This window comes from Rhinolophus sinicus, chromosome 1 (genome assembly GCF_057876585.1).
Source record: "Rhinolophus sinicus isolate RSI-liver-muscle chromosome 1, RSI-T2T, whole genome shotgun sequence".
Taxonomy (NCBI): Eukaryota; Metazoa; Chordata; class Mammalia; order Chiroptera; family Rhinolophidae; genus Rhinolophus; species Rhinolophus sinicus.
Window position 1 is genome coordinate 126,729,472 of NC_142501.1, and position 21,239 is coordinate 126,750,710.

At 34.7% G+C, this 21,239-nt stretch overlaps 1 protein-coding gene across 1 annotated transcript in view; it reads left to right on the forward strand.

Annotated features, from left to right (window-relative positions):
* Positions 1-21,239, forward strand: part of YME1L1 (YME1 like 1 ATPase) — a 44,314-nt gene that overhangs the window by 12,338 nt on the left and 10,737 nt on the right. The window contains exons 4-11 of the mRNA XM_019749130.3: positions 2,104-2,202; positions 6,375-6,484; positions 7,799-7,949; positions 8,356-8,439; positions 10,737-10,819; positions 16,613-16,703; positions 19,678-19,830; positions 20,401-20,533. Coding sequence (XP_019604689.2) covers positions 2,104-2,202; positions 6,375-6,484; positions 7,799-7,949; positions 8,356-8,439; positions 10,737-10,819; positions 16,613-16,703; positions 19,678-19,830; positions 20,401-20,533 — 904 coding nt within the window. The remainder of the gene's footprint in view (positions 1-2,103; positions 2,203-6,374; positions 6,485-7,798; positions 7,950-8,355; positions 8,440-10,736; positions 10,820-16,612; positions 16,704-19,677; positions 19,831-20,400; positions 20,534-21,239) is intronic.

Below are 21,239 nucleotides of genomic sequence, written 5' to 3' on the forward strand. Positions count from 1 at the left end.
ACTAAGAAATTAATACTGGTGCATTACTTCTAACTAAATCACAGACTTTATTTAGATTTTACCAAATAAGTTTAATTTTACCAAATCATGAGTTTTTCTACTAGGATCCGTTTTCTGTTCTAGGATCTAATACAGCATACTACATAGCATTTAGGATGGTGGAGAGGTATGGTATCTTTTGTTTGTTTGGTGTTTGTGATGTGACAAACATTTATTTACTGGATTCTAGGTTACATAAACTACTAATCTCTAAGAATACATTGAAGAAACAGTCATGGTCTCTTCTTTTATAGAAAGTCTACGTATATTCTTGAGTCTTGTTAACAATCTGGTATTATAATAAGTGGCCATTTGTTGAAAGGAAGGTCAGTTCCATGGTTTCTTTTTGGATAATACTTAAACAACTAACGTTTGAGTCTTATCAAAATTCTTGTTTTATATTGATGGAAGAATAGATTTTTTAAAATCAATAACAAGCTATAAAAGCCCAGAAACAAAAGAGCAGTTTTGAATAGTTTTGTGACAAAGATTTGATTTGAAACTGTACTTTGTATCAACTTAATTCTTTTACTGCCTTTGCCTTTCATTCATATAAGGGCTGGAGGGTAAATAAAGAATTCAAGAGTGAGAATATATGAAGTGTTTCTGAGCTGGGGGCTTAGGCTAAAAATCTGCTTCTATTTCATTACCTTTTTGTGCTATATGTACTACCTCCTTCATAAGAGAAGCCCTGTGATTTAGAGGTTAAGAGTGAGGAGCAGATTAGGATCAAACTCAGTCCTGCCAGATTAACGATGGTATTTACTTAGTTAAATTTCTTTCTTTTTTTTCTTTAAAGATTTTATTGGGGAAGGGGAACAGGACTTTATTGGGGAACAGTGTGTACTTCCAGGACTTTTTCCAAGTCAAGTTGTTGTCCTTTCAGTCTTAGTTGTGGAGGGTGCAGCTCAGCTCCAGGTCCAGTTGCTGTTGCTAGTTGCAGGGGGCGCAGCCCACCATCCCTTGCGGGAGTCAAACTGGCAACCTTGTGGTTGAGAGCCCGCGTTCCAACCAACTGAGCCATCTGGCCGCCTGGGAGCTGAGCAGCAGCTCATTGACTTCATTCTAGTTGTGGAGGGCACAGCTCGCTGGCCCATGTGGGAATCGAACTGGCAGCCCCATTGCCCAGAGCTTGCATTCTTACCCAACTGAGCCACCCGTCTGCCCCTCCTAACTTTCTTCAAGTTGCTGTTTTTTTTATGAAAGTATGAGGAATAACTATCTTACTTTGAAGGGTCAGATGAAATAATTTGAAGTACTTGGGGCCCACAGTGAGTGTTTAGTAGATTAAAATTTTTCTTATCATTGTTATTATAGTAGTGTAATTACTACTGATCTTCTAGTCTTGATAGTTACATTTCCTTTGAAGCTTGTTCCTCTTACTGCCAGTCATTTTCTAGGCTTAGGCAGATAGGGATATTAGGAAGGGGTTTCTGACTTCACTCTAAGGGTTGTTAGAAGAATCCATGCATCCTAGTTGGGATACACGGATAGGTGAGCACCACTGTCTGTCTTGTTGCTGCCGAGCTTTTCCCTGAGATCATAGATGTAAAGTAGGATGGTGCCCAGTAATCAAGAATAGGAGTTAGGAAGGAACACTAAAGTATTCATGGCTTTACAGCTGTCAAGGGAACTTTCTTTGTACCCATGACTGTGGAAGCTCTAGGAGAGAAAACTGGCAGAACCTCTGGTTTGCAATCTTTTATCACATTGTTCATTACAGTTTTTTAAATTGTCTCTAGGAAATAATGAGTTTTTATCTTTTTATGTTTTTAATTAAAAGTAACTTTAGCTAAACATATATCTTTCACCTCTTGATTTGAATTTAGTTTCATTGGCAGCTATATTCGTATGTCAGATAAAAAAAGATTGATAAGTGATAGTAAAATGATGAAAAACTGTATTTAGAATAGCAGTGCTTTTAGATATTTGTAAAACTATATACAAATAAAAGGCAAAACTCATATTTTGCTTTTTCTAATATTTGGTAAAATTATATTTCATATATACATATATTTTTTTGGTTTGGCAATTAGAACATTTACTTTTTCAATTTTCCTCCAGGTTACATAGATGTATTTAGTACTTTACGTTCCTCTTGCTTGTACAGACAACATTCAAGAACTCTTAAAAGCATTTGTTCAGATCTTCAGTACTGGCCAGGTATGAAGCAACAACTGTATTTACTTTGTAAAAAATAATAGATGTATTTATTATATTCTGATTTGTTTTCCTTAATAAAACTAATGATTATAAACATTTATTTGTAGCTCACAGTAGAACTTACAGAGTATTTTAAATGAATTAGTTTGGGTATTCTGTGTATTTATGTGGAAAATATTAAAAGGAGCTAAATTTTGAATGTATTAACTGCTACAGTAAATCATATTCTAGGCATCTTATCTATACTGGCTTCAAAATAGTTAACTAAGCACATTTGTTTATTTCCCTTCATTTTCAAAATCACATTGCCAGACCAAAAAATAGAAAAATGAGAAAAAGGGCAACAGCAGAGGGATTTCATTGATGGACCAGAAATTCGAGGGCTTTCCATAAGTCATAGGATAGATGACATCAAATTGTTAGCAAAATAAAAAATGCGTTCATTCGTATTATTACATGATAATATTACATCAGACATTAGTGATGGGTGTTAGGTGACAGTGATAAATGAAAAAGATAGGTGATGCCTGTTTTCATGGAACTTAGAGTAAAATAAAAGAGGTGTGTACTGCTATTTCTAGTGGAACTTAGGAAAAAACCCAAATTTTGAATCAATAAATGGGGGCTCTGGGATGGTTGATACAGTAAACAGTTGAAAAGATTGCCAGAAGTGGGCCAGTCACAGAGCAGGTATGGCTTTTCACTTTTAGACTGCAATTTGCAAAAGACTTGTAATAAGGGTGTGTATGTGTGCACATGCATGTTGAAAGGAGTGTATATCCCTAAAGACTCCTGGTTTGAATATTCATGACAGAGAAACATGTCAGTACCCCAGATTACTCTGGACTTGGATCATGTACTGAAGGTATCCTCCTCGTTCACCATGAGTCTATGTTTTGTAGTCTAAATACATTTATCACCTTGGTAGTTTTGAGGAAACCTATCACCAGTCATTCTTCTTTACAAATACAAATGGATTAGCAAGAATCTCCATATATTTGAGGTAAACTTGTAGTAAGTAAGAGAGGCACCATGTTGAGCAGAGACCAATAATCCTCTGAAGAAATTATTAATGCAGAAGACAGAAGAATACTATATTCAATATTCATGGAAGACATAAAAACTAAGTATGTATTTAGGTATGAAGTATATCTTCATTTTCAAAACGCTTGTGTGTCAGGTCAGGTTCTCTGATCATGTAATAAAATTGAAACCAAATAACAAAGGATAGCAAAAAAATAACTAAATATGTGGAAATTTAAAGATACTTTTCTGAGTGTCTGGCTAAAGAGAAATCTCAAAAAAACCTGAACTTGTAGATAATTAGTAATGAACCACAGTGAAAATCTGTATATCAAAATCTTTGGGTTGAGGACAAACTGATGCTGAGGGCATTGTATAATTTATTAAGAAATAAGGAAGATGGGAAATAAATTCATTAAACAATTTTAGAATTTTTTAAAAAGATTGAGAAATTAATATGGCTAAAACAGACATGCAGTTAAATGAATATAATTGCAAAAAGTTTTACTTAACTAAACCAAGAACAAAATTAAGAAAATAGATCAAACAAGTCTGATTAAGAAACAGCAAGGGAATACAAGCAATATTAGAGGTGAAAAGTGGGAACTGCCACAGAGAATGAAGATTATAAAATTGCAAGAATGTCCAGAAAGAGAAAGACAAGTATCTCATGATTTCGCTGATGTGGAATCTTGAAAAACAAACAAAACAAATAGTCGTGGATACAGAGAACAGATAGGTAGTTGCCAGAAGGGAAGTGAGTTGAGAGGTGGGCAGAAAGGAGTGAAAGGGGGTCAGTTGCATAATGGATAGTAACTAGATTTTTGGGGAGATCACTTTGTGTAGTATATATGGGAGTCAAATTATAATGTTCACCTGAAACTTACATAATAAAAAATAAAAATATTATGACTATAATTTTATATTGTAAATAAAAACGTATTGAAACAGATAATTATCCAAGTTATAAATTAGCAAAATTGACCCAATAAGAGGTAAGACAATAAAATTTAAAGGTACTATTTTTCAAATATAATACTTTTGCCCCAAAGGCATTAGGCTGAGACAGTTTTATTGCTGTATTCCATTTTCTAGGGTTAAGAGTTTCTTGTTGTTTAAAGCTTTTTTTAATAAGGAAAAAGATAGAATAAGCTTTCCTATTTATTTCATAAAATGCCTGATACTGAAATATTAGCAATAAAAAAGATCAATTTTGCTTAATAATGTGGAGACAGAAATCCTAAATAAAATTTGAAAAACCAAGTTTAGAATGGAATATGAGAATGATTGAACATTAGGAAGTATATTATCATGTTAATTGGTTAGAGAAGAAAAGCAATGTTATTTTAGTATATGATAAAAAACATGTAATATATTTTAATTGCTATGCTTCCTAAAAGCTTTTAGAAAGCTAGAATAGAAATTTTAATTTCTTAACGAAATCTATTAGGATCTCATTAATATTAGAAAGATGTCTAGTATCCTGTTTTTGTGTAGCAGTAATTTGGAGGTTCTGAACAATGTGGTTAAAAAGAAAAAGAAAGGGATTATATGTAAATTAAAAGAAGGGGCAAAATTATAATTAGCAGGTGATATAATTGTTTACCAGAAAATCAACTGAAAGTGTTCTCAAGTAAGAGTTCATTACATGGGTAAGATAAATGCATAAAAATCATTAGCTTTTTTTTTATTCTAGCAATTGATTTTATTTCCAATTTCTTCAATACCTATTAAATATTTTACCCTGACAAGCATGCAACATAATATACACACATATGTATATGTGTACGCATAGAAAACTTCGCTGACGGAAGTAAAAGAGCTAAGTGAAATAAAATGAGAGAATACCATTATCCTTTTTGGAAGGACTCAATATTATACAGTATCAATGTATACCCAGATTTATTAATTCAGTACAACTCCAATCCAAAGCCTAAAGATTTATGAAAATCAAGAAGTTGTTTTTAAATTTGGGTGTATTGAAGTGATTGAGATTCTTACACCTTAAAACAAAAAAAGTTCCAAATAGATAAAGGTCTGAAAACAAAAAAGTTAAAAGTATTAGATGAAGTCATTAGACTACATTTAAAATCTTAGTTTGGGGATGGGACTCTAATGAAAACACTACAGATTAAAAGATAGGGCTATATTAATTTTATAAGTTACTGTATCACTTAATTAAAAGACAAAGACTTTAAAATAAACCTTTGAAATATATATAACTAAAGGCTAGTATACATAACATCCATATTCTACAAATGAAATATGTGCAAAGGTCATGAATAGTCAATTCATTAAATAAATAAAAATAGTCAATACAAATTTAAAATATTTTCAAAACTTACCCTCACTTCTAATCTGAAATGCAAATTAAAACAAAGTACTACTTTTTGCTCATAAGATTTGTAGGAATTAAAAAGATTTATATTATTCATTGTTGCAAAGGCCGTGGAGAAAAGAACAATTTTTCTTTCGTGGGTGTATAAATCGATAACAGTCTAGAGGGCAGTTTCTTAATGTTAAACAGTATAAACCTCACAATCTGACTTTTAGGAATTTAGCCTATATATGCTGAAAGATAATATATACAATATCTGCATTGTATATATTTACTGCAGCATTATTTTTAGCAAGAATAAACAGGAAACAGCTAATGTCTGGAGTAGGGAAATGGTTGAATAAATTGCTCTACTCAGATAAATTGGAAAGCTATAAACAGCCGTTAAACTGCACTGTCTGACCTATTTTGAAAATGTGCAGACTATATTAAGTGAAAGAAAACAATTGTAGAAAGCTCTGTACTGTTACAGAAAGAGCATGTGTTTAAATAGATAGAAGTATAATCATGGAATTGTTAATACTGGTTACTTATTGGAAGTAGGAGTGGGGTTTGAGGAATTAGAAGACACTAACTTTGATACTTAGCTGTTTTTTTAACATTTTTAAATTGCCAAGATACGTAAGGTTAATTTTGTAGATTCAGTCCATTTTAATGACAAGTGTGTTGAAGTATCAGGCAAAGAACAGTTAAAAAAACAAGATGAAAACCTGTGATGTACAGGTATGGTGTCAGAGTTTTGAGTCTTAGGCATTTTTCTGTTCTTATAAAAATTTAAAATGAGAAGTAAATGTGATACTGTTTCATTCAGTTTTCATACAGTCTCGGGGTTTTAAAACTTTGAAATCAAGGACACGACGTCTGCAGTCCACCTCTGAAAGATTAGCAGAAACACAGCACATAGCACCATCATTCGTGAAGGTAATTAGACTGTTTTTGTTTGAAAGAGCAATAATTTTCAGATTATTAAAATGAGAAGCTTCAATATCTGATTTTTTTTGTTGGCTGATTGATTTTCCCCCATTTTTCTACTTATGACAAAGGATGAATAACCTGTGTAATCATTATACCTACAACTCTTCTGGATGCCAGACTTGTCTTTCCTCTGGCCTATTAAACATCTCCCTGTTTTCTTTCCCTACCAACCTACTACACCTGCTTATATGTGTCTCTGTGTTAATGAGCAGCATCCACTCAAACTAGAAACCTGGTAATCAACTTTGATTTGTCTGTCTTCTCTCACCTACCACATCCATTAAAGTCTTGTTGATCCAGCCTCTTCAATATTTCTTAAATCTCTCTTTTCATCCCTAGTTCCATTGCATAGACTATTAGTTATCTAGGCAAGAAATGGTTATAAGCATTAATTCAGTCCCCATGCCTTTAGTTTTACTACCTTCAGTCTAGCCTCTAGACTGCCACCGACCAGTCTGTCTAAAATGTATTAAATGTAATATTGTGTTCCTCTGCTTTATTGTCAGACTCCTGCCATGAGATACAGGGCATGTTATCGTTTAGCCTCTACCGATCATTTTCTGTTCTCATTTTCAATGTGTCACGCCCTCTGTACCCCTAACCTCCCCATCACTTGGCATTTTAAAGTCCTGTCATACAAGATTGCAGTTCTTCAGCATTGAAGACTGTTTTTTCATGCCTCTGTCAGATTGTCCATGCCGTTTGTCCCTGTGGCTTATGTATCCCATTATCTTTAAGGCCTTTCTTGACTGCCTAAGTAGTATTTATTTTACCACCATACCTAGTACTTCTAACATAATATGAAGATGATTTCGATAACTTATGTATCTCTCCTCGATAGACTGAAAACATTCAGATCATTATTTATCTTTACGTCTTCAGAACATAAACAGGACCAGGTATATGAAATGTGCTCAGTAAACATTTAAGATATTAATGAGGATATCCTGTAGCAGACTTAAAGTAGTGTGGACGTCAAGTCATTAGAACCCTGAGTCAACATGTGACCTGTTACCTGTTTTCAGTATAGTGTTCATACAGAGAGTTTCTTTATATTAATTGATTGATACAGGTATAGGGTCCAATGTTATTTTGCTAACTATTGATTAAGTAATTTATTGTTGAGTTTTAACCTAACTTGTCACATTGACAAAAATTTAAGTCTAGAATTATAGTAAATTTTTTGTGTGTGAGTGATCAGAATATTTCTGAGGAGTGGTATATAATCAACCAATACTGATGTGTTTTTTGTGTATTTAGGGATTTCTTTTGAGAGACAGAGGATCAGATGTTGAGACTTTGGACAAACTCATGAAAAACAAAAACATACCTGAAGCTCATCAAGAGGCATTTAAAACTGGTTTTGCAGAGGGTTTTCTGAAAGCTCAAGCACTAACCCAAAAAACCAATGGTAAGTTGATTTGACAACTGTTTTTGAGAAGAGTATCTGAAAGGAAGTCATAGTCCTACCTTCAAGTGATCATGAATAACTTTTCTAATAATTATCGAACTTTCCATTAGTTATATTCTGCTGTATTGTAACCTAAGCTGTGTAGAGATGAAAGTATCTGCGGGCATTCCCCTTTCTCAACTGAGAAACTGAAGTCAAGGACAGAAGTGTGAGTGGCTTCATGAAGTTCCTGTCACAGAGTGCTGACAGGAAATCATGGCTGTTAAGCAAAAGACAATTATGCAATTATTGCAAAGTAGCATGTGATGAAATATGATTACTATCACTAACCTAATGTTTGCATTTCATAGAGCTGTCATTTCTTATTGATGCCATTTGATTTAAGGCTTTTTTTCCCCCTCTCCAGATTCTCTACGACGAACTCGTCTGATTCTCTTTGTTTTGCTGCTATTTGGCATTTATGGACTCTTAAAAAACCCATTTTTATCTGGTAAATACTTTTTATTTATCTGACTTACTAATTTTTAAAAATCTACATACTTGTTTCTTTTTCATAGTCCACTTAAGACCGAGAGAAAGAAAAGAATGTTTATCGAGCTAGGATCTAGGCCTTTCATGCCTAAATCAAGACTTCTCAGAGTGAGTCACTTTGAGATTGTTTTTTGCATTTAAGTAGAAAAGTTTTAACCTGTACCACAGTGTACCTTCTGCCTTGTCAGAGGGTTTATTATTTTGACATTATTTTGTGGGTTACAGGAAAAGTTTCTTCAGGCAAATTCAGGTTTTACTCATTTTGAGAAAATAATATTTTGTTAAAATTCCAAGGATTGTGTTATGAGAGTGAAAATGTTATTTAAACTTCTAGTAGTGGTTAGTTTCCTAGATTTTTAGAAAATGATACCTGTCTAGTCGTAAAACTAAAAAAGAATATTTTTGGCAGAATTTTATAATAGCAAGACAAAGTAAAATAATTGTCTTTTTAGAGACTAATAAATTGAATTTATTTTTTCTGTTTGCCAGTCTAAAATGAAGTCCTAATGTCAGGCTTAAGTGATTTTAATTGCTTTTTCAACTACCATTTAATTTTCACCCTGTGTTTTCTACTCTCTCTGTGATTGAGTATCTTGAGAGAAAAAACTCTTAATGTATTAAGAACTTTGGTTACTTGGATCAGGATTTCATCCCAGAACTTGCATGTAGCCCCAGACATTTTAAGTTTTTTTGTGGCATGAAACCTGAGATGACGTTTTAACATCCAGGAATACCTTTTTATATCTCGTTTCACCATCTCTTATCTCCGTTTTTCAAAAAGAACCACTATAGGGATGATAAGGTGATATTGGCAGGTTGGTAGAGGGGTGACGTGAGAGCTGATTATTCTTAATTGATGTCTTAAATGAAGGAAAATAAGTATGAAATGTGTTGAAAAATAAGTATGAAATGTGTTGGAAAATAAGTAGGAAATGTGTTGCCTTTGAGAAATTCTAAGTTTTTACTAGGTCCAAGTGCTCCTGCTGCAAATTTATTTTCATTATTTATTAAGTCCATCTAAGCCTTTTTTCCCCCTTCTTTCATCTCCCCCCGACTCTGGTTCAAGTCCTTGCACTCAGGTCACGCCGGTTGATGGTTGGCTGGCTGGCTGGCCGCTGCTCAGGCTAGCTGCTGGCCACTCAGCCCACGCCAGCTCACACCACCTCATGCCAGCCCATGGCAGCCCAGCTCCAGTAGAGCTCTTGTTCACAATCTTAGCTGTAAAGGACGCAGAACACTGGCCCATGTGGGAATCGAACCGGTGACCTCAGTGTTAGGAGCATGGCGCCCCAACCACCTGAGCCACAGGGCCGGGCCCTGTATAGAGCCTTGAAACAATAATTTAGTGAGCTAAAACAGTCAGTCTCCATTGTAGAATTACTGTTTTAAATTTGCTCTCTTGGCTTGTCTGTTCTTGATAGTTAAGTGTTTTTTGTTAACCCTGTATTACAGCCTACTCATTTTTTGCTTTTGTATTTCAGTCTATCTTAAAGACAATACTTTTGACATACTCTGAGGAAATTAGAAATTGTTCAGTTTACTCATTTATATATGTCCAGTATGGAAGTTTACCTGAAGTGGGGAAGTTTCAGACAGCTTTGTTTCCCATAGTTGACTTGTTCACCATAGTTAGTCTGTCCTAGCAAACTTTCACTGTCTTATACTTAATGATGTCGTTACTGATATATCATCTAAGGACAAATAAGTTGTCAGAGGAGGACGCCTATTTGAAAAGTGAGAGCTGTTAAGCTTCACCCTTTATTTTTTAATGTCAGTGCCGTTTTTTTGTGGTTTTTTTAATGCTAGGTGAAGGCAAAGTGTTTCAAAGTATAGATCCCTGACCAGTTGTATCAGAATGACCAGGGTTGATTGTTAAACATGCAAACACTACAGTGCCCTTTTTCTAAATCTACAAATCAGAAGTTCTGTGCCATGGCCCGGGAACCTGCATTAACACATTCTCAAGTGATTTTTATGCACTGGAATATTTAAGATTTCTAACATTAGCTGTTACTAAGAGAAGAGGAACATAACTCTTGGTTTTAATTGGAAAGTATAAGATGTCATTTTAATGTGAATCATTTGTTCCTTGAACATGGTCTAGAAATCTAGAAGACCTAGTTTCTACTCCTCACTCTGATTTAATGTATGTGAAGTTAGATATTTTATTTTCCTGGGATTTGCTTTCTTGCATCTGAAAAAATAAAGTGGTTGGAATTTTATGAATCAAATGTGTGAACATTTTCTTCTCTTTAGTCCGCTTCCGGACAACAACGGGGCTTGATTCTGCAGTAGATCCTGTCCAGATGAAAAATGTCACCTTTGAGCATGTTAAAGGAGTAAGTTAAAAAGTTTACCCTGACCTCTTCAAACATTAACTGTATAAGGTCAATATTTGATTCTAAAGATGTGAATAATAGAAAATATATATTGGTCTCTGCTCCCAGTTCCTGGCACAGAGCTCCGAAAATCCTTGTAATTTCCTATGTGATAAGAGCATGAGGAGCATCTTTTGTTCAGCTATTTGCCTTTGACTGCTATTCCTGACACAGAGCTTCTAAATCCCTTGGAATTTCCTGGGTGATAGGAGTGTCTTTTGTTCTAATGAGGTGACTTTTTTTTTTTTATTGGGCAATATTGGGGAGCAGTGTGTTTCTCCAGGGCCCATCAGCTCTAAGTCCTTCAATCTAGTTGTGGAGGGCGCAGCTCAGCTCCAAGTCCTGTCGCCGTTTTCAATCTTTAGTTTTAGGGGGCACAGCCACCATCCCCTGGGGGAATTGAACCGGCAGTCTAGTTGGCGAGAGTTCGCTCTAACCAACTGAGCCATCCGGCTGCCCCTCCGGAAGCTCAGCTACAGCCTTGTCCTTCAATCTAGTTGTGGAGGGCGCAGCTCACTGGCCCACGTGGAAATCCAACCAGCAACCCTGTTGTTCAGAGCTCGCACTCTAACCAAATGAGCTATCTGGCTGCACCAAATGAGGTGACATTTAGTGGGCTTCTGGATAGCTTTCGGATGGGGCTGGTTACCAGAAAGACCAAGCCTTGATTAGAAGCTTGGAACTTTCAGCCCCACCCCACATTCTCTAGGGAGGAGACAGGACATGGAAATGCAGTTAATAACTGATTGTACCTACATGAGGAAGCCTCCATAAAAATCTCAATAGTCAGGTTCAGGAAGCTTCCAGGTAAACAAGTGGTGGTGTTGGGAGAGTAGCGCATCCAGAGAGGGCGAGGTGGCTGCGCTCCTTCCCTCAGACCTGTTTCATGGCAGGGCTTAGTATTAATGTGTGAAAGCAGCAAGGCGTAGTGGAATGAATGTGGACCTCAGAGTCAAACAGACTAAGGTTTCAAATTCGTTTTTGCCTTAGTGGTGTGTATCCTTGAGCAAGTTACTTTAGATTCTCACAGATTGTGTATGTGCTTGACACATAGTTGATACTCAATAAACGGTACTTCTTTTTACCTGTTCCTCTTACTGATCTTTGTAACTCCGGTATCTAAAATATCTATATCTGGAGTGAACAGAACGGATGAATGCTAGTTTATAGCCAGTTAATTAAATCATCTGACAAATATTTAATTGTGTTTCCTAAGTGCCAGTCCCTGTTTTAGGTACTGGGACAGAAGAAATAAAACAAATCTCCACCCTCCTGGAGTTTTAATTCTAACAGGAATTGGACAATGCTATGATATACATGGAAATAATAGAGTATGTTAAACGGTAAAATGTTATGGTAGAAAAATAGAGCAGGGTGTAAAGAGGATTGGGAGTTCTGGGATAAAGATCACAATTTTAAATGGGGTGTTCAGGGTATGATTGACTGAGCCGGTGACACTTACGTGAAGATTTGAAGATGGAATAAACCATGCATTTTATCTGAGCAAAGAACAGTTCTTGCCAGAGGAAGAGAGGGAATAAAGGACGTAAAGAAATAACGTACCATTTTTGTTTGTTGAGATCTGAAAAGGCTACTTTTATGTGGAATGCAGTGAGCAAGGTGAATTAGCAAAAATACTAGATGAGATCAGAGAGGTAAATAGGAACAGATTGCATAGTATCTGGTAAGCCATTATAAAGACTTTTACTGTGAGAAAGTGGGAGCCGTGGAAGGATTTTGAGCAGAAAAATAATATGATTTGATACAAAATTTAATGGGACACTGTGTTGATGATAATTTGGAGGGGACAGAGGTAGAAAACAGTCTATTATCATAGTCCAGGCAAAGATGATGGTGGCTTAGACCAACATGGTAACAGTGGAGTTGGTGAGAACTGTTTAGATCTTTAATACAGATTTTGAAGGTAGAACCAAAAGTTTCTTCACAGATTAGAATGTATGGTATAAGAGAAAGAGGTGTCAAGAATGACCACAAGATTTTTAATTTGAACAGTTAGAAGGATGGAATTGTCATTTACTGAGAGAAAGACTGTGAGTAGACTAGATTTTGGGAACAAAGGTTAGGAATTCAGTTTGAGGTGTGTTATATGTGAGATATCAAATGAAGGTGTTGACTAAGCACGTGGATAGACCATTTTGGTCTTCCTGGGGAGGTTTGAGCTAGAGATAAAAATTATAATAGAGATTACATTTAGATGTATTAAGTCCATGTGTTTTCCTGCGATCATCAATGGAGTGAATATGACTAGAGAAGAGAAGAGGCCTAGATACTGAGCTGTAGAGCATTAGAAAGTTCAGAGGATAGAGAAGGAAGAATCAGAAAAGACAGAAAGAGCTGCCAGTGAGGCAGCTGAGGGTTGTATCCTAGAAGAAAATTTCCATGATGAGGGAGTGTTCAACTATGTGGAATGCTATTGATGAGCCGATGAGAATTGACCATTTTATTTAGAAATGGGAAGATCATTGATGTACTTGATAAAGAGCAATTTCAGTGGCAAAGCCTGGGGTTAAATCCTGATTACAGTGGGTTTATAAGAGATGGAAAGAAATTAAATGGAATAGGTGACTATAAATAATGTTTGAATTTTATTGGAACGGGTAGTGCATCTATTCTAATAGAAAATAAAATAGACATGTATAAACTGGTAGGTGGGATATATATGGGGGGGTTCATTGATAGTGGAGTCAGAATCAGTCATGAGCTGAACGAATGTGTGGACGGAAGAGGAGGTCTGAAATTGTGTAGGAATTAGGGAATGGATGGATTAGGGAAATAAAATATTGGTGGGCCACTCAAAGTTTGGGATCATGAATTTCTGTTGAGTCCAGTCAACACGAGTGTTTTCTTCAACTAATTAATAAGCAGTAGGGGAAGCATAATAATAGTGTTTCATTATTTGAAGGATTGATAAAGATTGTCTTGCAATTTAATGACCTGTCACAAGTGAATATGTTCAAGTAAAGGCAATGTAATTGTCCTTGAGGAACATTTTTGGAAGAAATTCTTCCTGCAGAAGGTACATGAAATCCATGACTTCTGGGGATTCTTCCACCTCTGAAGAGGCTGCTGATATTATTTCTGCTCTTCCTTTTCCCACACTCTAGTTCCTATTTATACATAAACTTTTTTTCAACCTTGACTCTTTGGGGAATAAGGCATCAGAAATTATCGCAATTTGATACCAAGCAGTCCTTTTCTTTGCAATTTAAATAGCTGTGAACCCTGTTGGAATTGCGAAAAGGGAACAATTGAGGAAGAGGTTGGTGTAGCAACTATTTGAAAACTAGGCTTACCAGTGCAGAGGTCCTTCTCGTTTTTTAGGTCTGCATCAAACCTGTGCATGGCTGTGGTCAGTGAGACAGTCTTGCTTTCTCTCTGCAATGTATATACTTTGTTCCTTACCACACATCTGGAAATAGGCCATTTCTGAGTACAAAGCCAAAGATAACTAAACATTAGAAAAAGGGGCCATCATAAGGTAGAGCCTCACAAAATTCTGTGCTAATATGAATAGATGTTTGCAAAAGTATATAGAGCAAAGTAATTCAGTAACATTTACCATAATAGATATGCCACTAGATGTAGTACCTCTGATCAACTTTACTAAAGTCTTAAAGAGCTTGTATAAGAATGTCATTTCCTTGCCCAGAACATCTGATTATGTAGGGATACTTTTATATATAGTTACCATAAAAATATTAATCAGGGCTTTTAGAGCTTTATTCATTGCCTTGATCCCTATAACCCTATTTCCCTCCATCGATTTTTATATTCTTCAACTGGGAATTATCTTGTCACAGAGGTTGGGGAGAGAAAATGTAATTTGAATAGAAAATGTAATTTTTCCTGTAGTTTGAAGTTATCCATTACCTTGACCGAATGGATGTGGTCTTCTTTTAGTACATCGGTATGTTTGAATATTTTTAAAAATTCTTTACATTAAAATATTTTTTTAGACATAAATTTTATTGAAGCTCAACATGCACTCAAAAATGCACAAATCATAAATGTATACCTCAATAAATTTTCACGCAGTGAACACAGCTCAAAAAAACAGAACATTACCAGAACCTCCCTAGTTACTATCTCTTCCCACCGCAAGGATAATCATTGTACTAATACCATACATTAGTTTGTGCCACTTTTTGAATTTTATATAAATGTAATACATTTAATGTAGGTATGGCTTCTTTCACCCAACTTGTTTGTGAGATCCATCCATGCTGTTTTGTGGAGTTGTAGTTCCTTAATCCTCATTATACAGTATTCTGTTCTACGAACACGATAACACTGTATATTTATTCTACATGAGACATTTGGGTTGTTTTTTGTTTGGTGTGCTGCTGTGATTATTCTTATATGTGTCTCTTGGTTAGCATACTTGTATGTATGTGTTTCTCTGGGTCTCCCGGAGGAGTGGACAAAGCTTTGCTTTTTTTTAACCATTAACTTTGTAAATGTTTTGGTAAATTTTTAATAACTTAAACAGGCTAACTATAAAGACTCTCTCAAGCCCATCAAAAAACCTGCTTACTCTTAATAATTTTTTATTTCCTGGAAATGGTCTTGAGAAATTTTCTAGAATTCAGAGGTAGTCATGAGTTTAATTTTAGATTTGCAGGATGCCCTCTGGCACAAAGTGTGTTTCATATTTTAGTGCATTCCTTCCCAGGCAGTTTTTAACCCTGCTCTGTGTACATGAGCTCTTTTTTTCTCACTGAGAGCCATTTAAAGTTGTCTAATGTAAGATTGCAGAATGGCTGCTAGTGAGGTGAATTGGATTAACAAATATATTATTTGGCCAGTATAATTTAAAATAAATAAATATAAATAAGTGCACACAAACACATTGTAAATTGGCAGCCAACGTTTTTAAATTGGAAAATTTCATCCATGAAAAGATTTTGGGATTTTTTTCCTTAGAAAATTTAATTCTGGAGGTCTAGATCTGTATTTCTTGGTAGAGCCAAGTCCTGGTTTTTGGCCTCGTTAATGGACTTGTTTTTTAAATCAGCATATTGCCACCACAATTGTTTAACATCTGGCCATCTGCACTAATTTTTAGTATCATTCCGGCACTGAGTATTTTTGACTTTTCTAGTATGCTAATTAGGAAAATTGCTCACCATTTCTGATTGGCAGCTTCTGTAATCTTACATCAGAGTTTTTAAAGTTAAGCTAATGTTCTGCTTGCCATCTTAGTTGGCCATGTTGCACTTTATTCTCACTAGCGATGGAAATTCTTCAAAATTTAATATTTGGGCATGAAATCTTACAAACTTTTTTGCCACAGCCATTTACAAAACAATATCAGTACACCATAATCTAATTTTAGTCACTGCCCTTTGGCATTTGTTAGGGACTTGAGTCATTTATAATCTAGTAGTAATTCCTTATAATGAAAACAGCCTCATAATCACAAATGCTTTCTAAATCAAATGCCATGACACCTTTGACTAGAATTTTGAATGTAACAGTTTTTATTAACTGGAGGAAGCACTTTTTCAAAAATGCAAGAAGTTAAACCTGGCTTTTGTTGGAATATGTAAGGAGACTGCATAAATGACAAGGGCCAGGAGAAAACCCTTTGTGTATTTATAAAGGGGAATTTTTGTATACTCCTTTCCCTGAAACAAAGAGACAAGTTAATTTCCAATTAAATTTATGCTTTTCAAAGAGGATGGCTTGATAATCTAATTATTTAAAATTGTTTGGTAAATTGTGTCACTTTAGGTAGAGGAAGCTAAACAAGAATTACAGGAAGTTGTTGAATTCTTGAAAAGTCCACAAAAATTCACTGTGCTTGGAGGCAAACTTCCAAAAGGTAAGATATCTTCCCTTTACTAGACTTGACATCAAGAAATATTATAATATATTACTAATTTAGTTTTTATCGTTTTTTAAAAGATTTTTATTAAAATATAACTAACATACAATATTATATTAGTCTCAGGTGTATAGCATACTGTGTTTCCCCGAAAATAAGACCTAGCCGGACAGTCAGCTCTCATGTGTCTTTTGGAGCACAAATTAATATAAGACCGGGTCTTATATGGTATAATAAATATAATATATAATATAATAGTATAATATAAAATAAGATAAGACCTGGTCTTATTTTACTGTAATATGAGACCGGGTATAATATAGCATAGCATAACATAACATAACACAACACAAAACCAGGTCTTATATTAATCTTTGCTCCAAAAGATGCATTAGAGGTGATTGTCCAGCTAGGTCTTATTTTCAGGGAAACGTGGTTATTCAACATTTATATACCTAAAGAAGTGATCACCATGGTAAGTCCAGCAACCACCTGACATCGTACAGTTTTTACCAGATTTAACTGATTAAAGTTTAGTTCTTAATTGCTATTTTATAAATAAGTGTTCATTCTGAACATACTGTTCTATAACCTTTTTTGGTAATTTAAAATTTTGTTATTTCAAACTTTATATGAAGTTGCAAGAATAGGACAGAGAACTCCATCTATACTCAACCCAAACTCAACAGTTTTTAAATATTTTGTCCTATTTGCTCATTTACTTTTCTGTATATACATGTACTTCTTAACCATTTGAGAGTAAATTATAGATATAATACTCCTTTATCCCTGAATATCTCATTGTGTATTTCCTAAGAATAAAGATATTCTTGTCACATAACCTCCAGTACAGTTATTAAAATTAGGAAATTTAACAGTGATCCAAAAACTATTATCAAATTCACAGTCATATTCAAATTTCAGCATTTATCTCAGTAATACCCTTTGTAGTTAGGTCCCCTCATCCTCCACCCTGCACCCCAGGTTCAGGACGCATTCCAGATTCACACACAACATTTAGGTTTTTCTCTAATCTCAAAAAATTGCTCAGTCTTTTTTTGTGAGGGTCAGGGTGGATCATTTGTGATCTTAAAGATTGTGTAGAGTACACACGAATTTGTAGAATGTTCCTCAGTTTAGCTTTGATGTTTTCTCAGTTACTAAATATGATTTTTAGTGACTGTATGATATTGTGATTTATAATCAGAAATATTTGTTCTTAGTCCCTGTTTCTGGCACCGAACTCCTAAAACTCTTGGAATTTTATAGTGAAGAGAGCAATAAAGGTTCCTTTTGTTATGTTAATAAGATAGCTTTTGGAACACACCTAAGGATGGGGTCTGTGCTTAGATGGTTGGAACATTTAGTCCCACCCACCAGTTCCTCCCCACCTCTGGGGAGGGAGAGGGGCTGGAGGTTGAATTAATCACCAATGTCCAGTGATTTAATCAATCATGCCGATGTAATGAGGCCTCCATAAAAACCCAAAAGAATGAGGTTCACTTGCCCTACACATCTCTTCCACCTGGCCGTTCCTGAGTTGTGTATGTTACAACAAACTGGTAATCTACTAAGTAAATGTTTCCTTGAGTTCTGTGAACTGCTCTAGCAAATTAATCATACCTAAGTAGGGAGACATTGGAACCTCTGACTAGCCTGTTGGTCAGAAGCATAGGAAACCACCTGGTCTTGCCACTGGCATCTCAAGGTTGGGGGAGTGGCCTCTTTACCAGTGGGATTTAATGCTAGCTCCAGGTGGGTAGTGTCTGAATTGAGCTGCATTGTAGGATACCCAGCTGGTGTCATAGAATTGCTTGTTGGTCGGTGTGGGAAAAATCCACAGTTGGAATTGGGTGCAGAATTGTAATGACTTTATGGTGTCCTTCTATATGGTTGTACAATACTTTAACCATTTACTTGAAGTTTTAAATTGTTTTTAATGTTTTATTAGTTAGCACTGGGGTGATCATCTTAATATCTCAAGGCTTTGCCCGTATTCTTATTTCCTTAGAACAAATTCTAGATTTATTCATTTGTTATTTATACATCATTGTAGATTCCAGTTCTAGAAATGGATTTGGTGAGATAAGGGGACACGCCTTGTTTTTATACTGCCCAGTATCTCTACTGAGAATGCTCAGTAGGACATAAAAATGTTTGCATGAATCTTTGATTATTTAGGGTTCATTTATTAAATCAATACTGTAGTATCATAGGGAACATATTTAAAACCATAAAAATAATGACATTCTTCTTTCTGATTATAAGGAATACTTTATAAATTCGTGGGAAAACCTTCAGGTACCAAGATTTGGTGATGATTTAAACCAGTTAGGAATCACAATAAGGAAAATACAAGGATAGTCTTCAGGGTATTTTTGACCTTCCTTAAAAAGAATTTTTTAATGCTAAAATACAGAATTAATACAGCTTTGTTGCCTTTTTTTAATGCAGTTTAGAAAAAGAAAAAGCCATGTAAATCAGGAAGTTTTAACTTGTTATGAAAACTTATTGCGAAATTTTTCAAACACGGAAAAGTTAGAAAGAAGGCTGTAGACATTAACTACCTTTTATCTAAATACTTTTCTTATACATCAGCTAAGAGTAAGGACATTGTCCTAAATAAACAATAATTTATCCTACCAAATAAAATTAAACACTATTTCCTTAATATCATGTATTCTTCCGTATTTTTTCAGTTTTCACCAGATGTTCCTAGAATTTTTTTAAATGCGTTTTTTAAAATGATACAGGAAAATGAGTATTGGAAAAGGTTCTGACATGGATCAGTTATTAGTAGAGACTAATATATTTTGCTGTGTTTAAAAACATTGGTCTTTTGATTTACCTTCAACTTCAAAATTATATAAATTAGTAATTATTTGTTTTATAGATTTATATCAGGATTTGTTTTTGTTTTTTAATTTAAATCATTCTTGTTTACTTTTTTTGTTGTTTTCTTTTTCTTTAGGAATTCTTTTAGTTGGACCACCAGGAACAGGAAAGACACTTCTTGCCCGAGCTGTGGCTGGAGAAGCTGATGTTCCTTTTTATTATGCTTCTGGATCAGAATTTGATGAGATGTTTGTGGGTGTGGGAGCCAGCCGTATAAGAAATCTTTTTAGTACGTTTTAATGTATCTTTTATACAATACTAATTTTTCTTAATTTCAGGGAAAGAGGGTTTTTTACCCTGTCTTTTCTACGTAATTAAGATTGTTAATCAGCTGAAATAGCCCTTGTGGGGTTCTGGGTTCAGGTAACTTAATTTGTGAGCTAAAACAGAGCTAGCTATGCTTTTCCCCACATACAGCCAGAAGAGCTAGTAGAAGTGTTAGATGCAGTTGGGGGCTACTGAAAAGCTGGGTTTTCTTGTTTTTGTTATTTTTATTTTAGTCGTAATTTCTGTAATATGTAATTAAAGAGTAATTAGCCTCAACCCTGATTGTATGTGATTTGTACAGCTAGGAAGAATGAATGAATGATTATTTTTATCATATATCATTCTTTACGGTATAGTTTTTTTTCTTCTGAGGCTACTGTTCTTCAATCAGTTAAAAAAAAACCTCCTTTTGTGTATTTTCTCCCTAACTTTTGTTGGTTTTTGACAATCTTACAGGTTTTTAATATTTATATGATTTTGTCCAAAAATGTTGATTTCATTAAACTTATTTGAATCTTTTCTGTTTTCCTAGGGGAAGCAAAAGCAAATGCACCCTGTGTTATATTTATTGATGAATTAGATTCTGTTGGTGGGAAGAGAATTGAATCTCCAATGCATCCATATTCAAGGCAAACTATAAATCAACTTCTTGCTGAAATGGATGGGTAATTGAATCTTCTTCTGCCTTTGGAATATGGTGATATATTTGGTAACATTTGAGAGACAGGGAAAATGTTAATATTTATAGGCAATAGCGTACTCCTTCACAGATGAAATCAAGACAAGCTCTTCTCAGTACTGTATTGTTTCTATTACTAATGGGGTAATTAATATACCAACTCCTTTTAACTGGTGATAGCTACATCTTTTTTCATTTATTGTATTATGACAGGAAAGCAGTGATTCCAGCTGAGATTAAGTAGTCTGTATGGAGATGTAAAGGGAGAGTATACTGGTCTTTATACAGTTTGGCTAGCTTTGAGTGATGTGGTAGGTAAAAAGCTTGCATCAGTTTTCATAATATGGAAAACAAGAGGTGGGTTTGCTTTGAAAGAAGCAGAAATGTTTGCTTTGAAAGAAGCAGAAATGTTTCTCAAAGTCATATAAGATATTCTGGAACCAAATAGGAAGTCTAGGAGCAAATCATTTCAGTTGGTAAAATTGAAAATAATTTTTCAGAAATTAGTCAAGTACTCAAGCTTTTTGTGTCAGGTCTTTTCCTAAGTAGAGCAAATATTGTGCAGATATGTCATCACAGATGTTTTGGTGATTTATTAGTAACACTTTTATTGAAGTATACTGGCCTAACATTTGTTATTAGTACTTTTAAAAAATAGAGATATCATTTGGTACATAAAAAGATCGATCTTT